Source organism: Coregonus clupeaformis, unplaced genomic scaffold, assembly GCF_020615455.1.
Source record: "Coregonus clupeaformis isolate EN_2021a unplaced genomic scaffold, ASM2061545v1 scaf2814, whole genome shotgun sequence".
Taxonomy (NCBI): Eukaryota; Metazoa; Chordata; class Actinopteri; order Salmoniformes; family Salmonidae; genus Coregonus; species Coregonus clupeaformis.
This window is the reverse complement of record NW_025536268.1, coordinates 45,001-52,500: the sequence shown is the minus strand read 5'-3', so window position 1 is coordinate 52,500 and position 7,500 is coordinate 45,001. Positions and strand designations below refer to the sequence as shown.

General features: G+C 54.7%; 1 protein-coding gene across 1 annotated transcript in view; it reads left to right on the top strand.

Annotated features, from left to right (window-relative positions):
* LOC121560486 (protein diaphanous homolog 3) overlaps window positions 1–7,500 on the top strand; it is a gene marked incomplete at both ends in the record, with an annotated part of 53,346 nt that overhangs the window by 8,017 nt on the left and 37,829 nt on the right. The window contains 1 exon segment of the mRNA XM_045219836.1: window positions 7,152–7,262. Coding sequence (XP_045075771.1) covers window positions 7,152–7,262 — 111 coding nt within the window.

Here is a 7,500-nt window from a genome sequence, read left to right as displayed (position 1 = left end):
AGGGTGGATGGGCTGGTCTAGTGTGGTCTGACAGGAGGGAGGATGGGCTGGTCTAGTGTGGTCTGACAGGAGGGTGGATGGGCTGGTCTAGTGTGGTCTGACAGGAGGGTGGATGGGCTGGTCTAGTGTGGTCTGACAGGAGGGAGGATGGGCTGGTCTAGTGTGGTCTGACAGGAGGGTGGATGGGCTGGTCTAGTGTGGTCTGACAGGAGGGTGGATGGGCTGGTCTAGTGTGGTCTGACAGGAGGGTGGATGGGCTGGTCTAGTGTGGTCTGACAGGAGGGTGGATGGGCTGGTCTAGTGTGGTCTGACAGGAGGGTGGATGGGCTGGTCTAGTGTGGTCTGACAGGAGGGGTGGATGGGCTGGTCTAGTGTGGTCTGACAGGAGGGTGGATGGGCTGGTCTAGTGTGGTCTGACAGGAGGGTGGATGGGCTGGTCTAGTGTGGTCTGACAGGAGGGAGGATGGGCTGGTCTAGTGTGGTCTGACAGGAGGGAGGATGGGCTGGTCTAGTGTGGTCTGACAGGAGGGTGGATGGGCTGGTCTAGTGTGGTCTGACAGGAGGGTGGATGGGCTGGTCTAGTGTGGTCTGACAGGAGGGTGGATGGGCTGGTCTAGTGTGGTCTGACAGGAGGGAGGATGGGCTGGTCTAGTGTGGTCTGACAGGAGGGTGAATGGGCTGGTCTAGTGTGGTCTGACAGGAGGGGTGGATGGGCTGGTCTAGTGTGGTCTGACAGGAGGGTGGATGGGCTGGTCTAGTGTGGTCTGACAGGAGGGTGGATGGGCTGGTCTAGTGTGGTCTGACAGGAGGGTGGATGGGCTGGTCTAGTGTGGTCTGACAGGAGGGAGGATGGGCTGGTCTAGTGTGGTCTGACAGGAGGGTGGATGGGCTGGTCTAGTGTGGTCTGACAGGAGGGTGGATGGGCTGGTCTAGTGTGGTCTGACAGGAGGGTGGATGGGCTGGTCTAGTGTGGTCTGACAGGAGGGTGGATGGGCTGGTCTAGTGTGGTCTGACAGGAGGGTGGATGGGCTGGTCTAGTGTGGTCTGACAGGAGGGTGGATGGGCTGGTCTAGTGTGGTCTGACAGGAGGGTGGATGGGCTGGTCTAGTGTGGTCTGACAGGAGGGTGGATGGGCTGGTCTAGTGTGGTCTGACAGGAGGGTGGATAGGCTGGTCTAGTGTGGTCTGACAGGAGGGTGGATGGGCTGGTCTAGTGTGGTCTGACAGGAGGGAGGATGGGCTGGTCTAGTGTGGTCTGACAGGAGGGTGGATGGGCTGGTCTAGTGTGGTCTGACAGGAGGGTGGATGGGCTGGTCTAGTGTGGTCTGACAGGAGGGTGGATGGGCTGGTCTAGTGTGGTCTGACAGGAGGGTGGATAGGCTGGTCTAGTGTGGTCTGACAGGAGGGTGGATGGGCTGGTCTAGTGTGGTCTGACAGGAGGGTGGATGGGCTGGTCTAGTGTGGTCTGACAGGAGGGTGAATGGGCTGGTCTAGTGTGGTCTGACAGGAGGGTGGATAGGCTGGTCTAGTGTGGTCTGACAGGAGGGTGAATGGGCTGGTCTAGTGTGGTCTGACAGGAGGGAGGATGGGCTGGTCTAGTGTGGTCTGACAGGAGGGTGGATGGGCTGGTCTAGTGTGGTCTGACAGGAGGGTGGATAGGCTGGTCTAGTGTGGTCTGACAGGAGGGAGGATGGGCTGGTCTAGTGTGGTCTGACAGGAGGGTGAATGGGCTGGTCTAGTGTGGTCTGACAGGAGGGTGGATAGGCTGGTCTAGTGTGGTCTGACAGGAGGGTGAATGGGCTGGTCTAGTGTGGTCTGACAGGAGGGTGGATGGGCTGGTCTAGTGTGGTCTGACAGGAGGGTGGATGGGCTGGTCTAGTGTGGTCTGACAGGAGGGAGGATGGGCTGGTCTAGTGTGGTCTGACAGGAGGGTGGATGGGCTGGTCTAGTGTGGTCTGACAGGAGGGTGGATGGGCTGGTCTAGTGTGGTCTGACAGGAGGGTGGATGGGCTGGTCTAGTGTGGTCTGACAGGAGGGTGGATGGGCTGGTCTAGTGTGGTCTGACAGGAGGGAGGATGGGCTGGTCTAGTGTGGTCTGACAGGAGGGTGGATGGGCTGGTCTAGTGTGGTCTGACAGGAGGGAGGATGGGCTGGTCTAGTGTGGTCTGACAGGAGGGTGGATGGGCTGGTCTAGTGTGGTCTGACAGGAGGGTGGATGGGCTGGTCTAGTGTGGTCTGACAGGAGGGTGGATGGGCTGGTCTAGTGTGGTCTGACAGGAGGGAGGATGGGCTGGTCTAGTGTGGTCTGACAGGAGGGTGGATGGGCTGGTCTAGTGTGGTCTGACAGGAGGGTGGATGGGCTGGTCTAGTGTGGTCTGACAGGAGGGAGGATGGGCTGGTCTAGTGTGGTCTGACAGGAGGGTGGATGGGCTGGTCTAGTGTGGTCTGACAGGAGGGAGGATGGGCTGGTCTAGTGTGGTCTGACAGGAGGGTGGATGGGCTGGTCTAGTGTGGTCTGACAGGAGGGGTGGATGGGCTGGTCTAGTGTGGTCTGACAGGAGGGAGGATGGGCTGGTCTAGTGTGGTCTGACAGGAGGGTGGATGGGCTGGTCTAGTGTGGTCTGACAGGAGGGTGGATGGGCTGGTCTAGTGTGGTCTGACAGGAGGGTGGATGGGCTGGTCTAGTGTGGTCTGACAGGAGGGTGGATGGGCTGGTCTAGTGTGGTCTGACAGGAGGGAGGATGGGCTGGTCTAGTGTGGTCTGACAGGAGGGTGGATGGGCTGGTCTAGTGTGGTCTGACAGGAGGGTGGATGGGCTGGTCTAGTGTGGTCTGACAGGAGGGTGGATGGGCTGGTCTAGTGTGGTCTGACAGGAGGGTGGATGGGCTGGTCTAGTGTGGTCTGACAGGAGGGTGGATGGGCTGGTCTAGTGTGGTCTGACAGGAGGGTGGATGGGCTGGTCTAGTGTGGTCTGACAGGAGGGAGGATGGGCTGGTCTAGTGTGGTCTGACAGGAGGGTGGATGGGCTGGTCTAGTGTGGTCTGACAGGAGGGTGGATGGGCTGGTCTAGTGTGGTCTGACAGGAGGGTGGATGGGCTGGTCTAGTGTGGTCTGACAGGAGGGAGGATGGGCTGGTCTAGTGTGGTCTGACAGGAGGGTCGATGGGCTGGTCTAGTGTGGTCTGACAGGAGGGTGGATGGGCTGGTCTAGTGTGGTCTGACAGGAGGGTGGATGGGCTGGTCTAGTGTGGTCTGACAGGAGGGTCGATGGGCTGGTCTAGTGTGGTCTGACAGGAGGGGTGGATGGGCTGGTCTAGTGTGGTCTGACAGGAGGGTGGATGGGCTGGTCTAGTGTGGTCTGACAGGAGGGTGGATGGGCTGGTCTAGTGTGGTCTGACAGGAGGGTGGATGGGCTGGTCTAGTGTGGTCTGACAGGAGGGTGGATGGGCTGGTCTAGTGTGGTCTGACAGGAGGGTGGATGGGCTGGTCTAGTGTGGTCTGACAGGAGGGTGGATGGGCTGGTCTAGTGTGGTCTGACAGGAGGGTGGATGGGCTGGTCTAGTGTGGTCTGACAGGAGGGAGGATGGGCTGGTCTAGTGTGGTCTGACAGGAGGGTGGATGGGCTGGTCTAGTGTGGTCTGACAGGAGGGAGGATGGGCTGGTCTAGTGTGGTCTGACAGGAGGGAGGATGGGCTGGTCTAGTGTGGTCTGACAGGAGGGTGGATGGGCTGGTCTAGTGTGGTCTGACAGGAGGGTGGATGGGCTGGTCTAGTGTGGTCTGACAGGAGGGTGGATGGGCTGGTCTAGTGTGGTCTGACAGGAGGGAGGATGGGCTGGTCTAGTGTGGTCTGACAGGAGGGAGGATGGGCTGGTCTAGTGTGGTCTGACAGGAGGGTGGATGGGCTGGTCTAGTGTGGTCTGACAGGAGGGTGGATGGGCTGGTCTAGTGTGGTCTGACAGGAGGGAGGATGGGCTGGTCTAGTGTGGTCTGACAGGAGGGTGGATAGGCTGGTCTAGTGTGGTCTGACAGGAGGGTGGATGGGCTGGTCTAGTGTGGTCTGACAGGAGGGTGGATGGGCTGGTCTAGTGTGGTCTGACAGGAGGGTGGATGGGCTGGTCTAGTGTGGTCTGACAGGAGGGAGGATGGGCTGGTCTAGTGTGGTCTGACAGGAGGGTGGATGTTCTCTACTTAGTCTCATCTAACCCCTATCTGTTCTCTACTTAGTCTCATCTAACCCCTATCTGTTCTCTACTTAGTCTCATCTAACCCCTATCTGTTCTCTACTTAGTCTCATCTAACCCCTATCTGTTCTCTACTTAGTCTCACCTAACCCCTATCTGTTCTCTACTTAGTCTCATCTAACCCCTATCTGTTCTCTACTTAGTCTCATCTAACCCCTATCTGTTCTCTACTTAGTCTCATCTAACCCCTATCTGTTCTCTACTTAGTCTCACCTAACCCCTCTCTGTTCTCTACTTAGTCTCATCTAACCCCTATCTGTTCTCTACTTAGTCTTATCTAACCCCTATCTGTTCTTCTCTATTCAGTCTCATCTAACCCCTATCTGTTCTCTACTTAGTCTCATCTAACCCCTATCTGTTCTCTACTTAGTCTCATCTAACCCCTATCTGTTCTCTACTTAGTCTCATCTAACCCCTATCTGTTCTCTACTTAGTCTCATCTAACCCCTATCTGTTCTCTACTTAGTCTCATCTAACCCCTATCTGTTCTCTACTTAGTCTCATCTAACCCCTATCTGTTCTCTACTTAGTCTCATCTAACCCCTATCTGTTCTCTACTTAGTCTCACCTAACCCCTCTCTGTTCTCTACTTAGTCTCATCTAACCCCTATCTGTTCTCTACTTAGTCTTATCTAACCCCTATCTGTTCTTCTCTATTCAGTCTCATCTAACCCCTATCTGTTCTCTACTTAGTCTCATCTAACCCCTATCTGTTCTCTACTTAGTCTCACCTAACCCCTCTCTGTTCTCTACTTAGTCTCATCTAACCCCTATCTGTTCTCTACTTAGTCTTATCTAACCCCTATCTGTTCTTCTCTATTCAGTCTCATCTAACCCCTATCTGTTCTCTACTTAGTCTCACCTAACCCCTATCTGTTCTCTACTTAGTCTCACCTAACCCCTCTCTGTTCTCTACTTAGTCTCACCTAACCCCTCTCTGTTCTCTACTTAGTCTCATCTAACCCCTATCTGTTCTCTACTTAGTCTCACCTAACCCCTATCTGTTCTCTACTTAGTCTCACCTAACCCCTTTCTGTTCTCTACTTAGACTCACCTAACCCCTATCTGTTCTCTACTTAGTCTCATCTAACCCCTATCTGTTCTCTACTTAGTCTCATCTAACCCCTATCTGTTCTCTACTTAGTCTCACCTAACCCCTATCTGTTCTCTACTTAGTCTCACCTAACCCCTATCTGTTCTCTACTTAGTCTCATCTAACCCCTATCTGTTCTCTACTTAGTCTCATCTAACCCCTATCTGTTCTCTACTTAGTCTCATCTAACCCCTATCTGTTCTCTACTTAGTCTCATCTAACCCCTATCTGTTCTTCTCTATTCAGTCCCATCACTTCCTAAGGTCTCTCCCTGTCCACTCTTTATGTAAATGATGTCTCCCCTGTGCCATATTAGATAGTGGACCATCCTTCCCGGAGTTAATACACAGCCACTGATGATGTCACTCTACCATGCCGCTTGTCCAATAACGTCCCATGTTTGACTGCCTTGCTACCATGACTAGATGGGCTTTATCACAACTACATCAACCTGAGAAAACTCTGTGTACATCCTCTCATCATGCGTCAACACACACACACACACACACACACACACACACACACACACACACGCTCTCACACACTCTCACATACACACACACACACACACACACACACACACACACACACACACACACACACACACACACACCACACACACACACCTCACACACACCCACACACACCCACACACCCATCCTCACCCTCACACACACACACACACACACACACACACACACACACACACACACCCACACACACCCATCCTCACCCTCACACACACACACCCACACACACACACACACACACACCCTCACACACACCCTCACACACACCCCCTCACCACCCCCTTATTTCATGCTTCACACAACACTGCATCAGTTATAAGGGTTCAATAATAGATTGTAATGTTTTCTCCTGACCAGTTGAATAGCTCGTATCTATCCAGGTTTCCACATGAAAAGGCTTCACCATGGACTCACATGGGGGAGGAAGGAACATCTTCCAAAAGACCGAGCTTCACCCTCCAACTGGCTGTCAGACACACACACACACACACACACACACACACACACACACACACACACACACACACACACACACACACACACACACACACACACACACACACACACACACACACACACACACACACACACACACACGCACACACACTCACACACACGCACACACACTCACACACATGTCTTTGTGCAGGCAGGGAGGGTCTGTAGGCTGTTGTCGCATTCATATTGAAGGCAACTCTGAGAGTTAGAGACTACAGTAAAAATAGAGATGCATTAGTTCTGGTCTCCTGGTTTCCTTTAGGAGAGGACTCATTTAGAGAGCAGGGACCCACGCTGTTCACCCAACTCACTTCTGCTGGACGCATGCACATACACACACACACACACACACACACACACACACACGACTCCCTCACCCTCTGTCTCCCCCTCTCTCCCTCTGTCTCCCCCTCTCTCCCTCTGTCTCCCCCTCTCTCCCTCTGTCTCCCCCTCTCTCCCTCTGTCTCCCCCTCTCTCCCTCTGTCTCCCCCTCTCTCCCTCCGTCTCCCCCTCTCTCCCTCCGTCTCCCCCTCTCTCCCTCCGTCTCCCCCTCCGTCTCCCCCTCTCTCCCTCCGTCTCCCCCTCTCTCCCTCTGTCTCCCCCTCTCTCCCTCTGTCTCCCCCTCTCTCCCTCCGTCTCCCCCTCTCTCCCTCTGTCTCCCCCTCTCTCCCTCCGTCTCCCCCTCTCTCCCTCCGTCTCCCCCTCTCTCCCTCTGTCTCTCCCTCCCTCCATCCATCTCTCTGTCTGAATGAGCTGTTGTGAATGTTATCTCTCTGTTTGTGTATTCTAGGTGGCCTGTATGCAGCTCATCAATGCGCTGGTGACATCTCCAGATGAGCTGGACTTCAGGCTTCACATCAGGAATGAGTTTATTCGCTCCGGCCTCAGAGAGATATTGCCGGTAAGCTAAGCATCGTGACGCCTGGCCTCAGCCGTAGATAGCTATAGACTAGTCGGCCATGTACGCATTCAATATTTAAATGAGTTGTCCACTTGAGTAAAATATTGTAGAATGCTTTGTGGCGAATAATTCATAAGGCCCGGAGGAGAGGTCGCACGTCTCAGTTAATGCCGGCGCCAGGCAGCCAATCGGGAGCGGCGCTACGGCGTGGGGGGGACAGCGGTCGACGCCGAGGCAG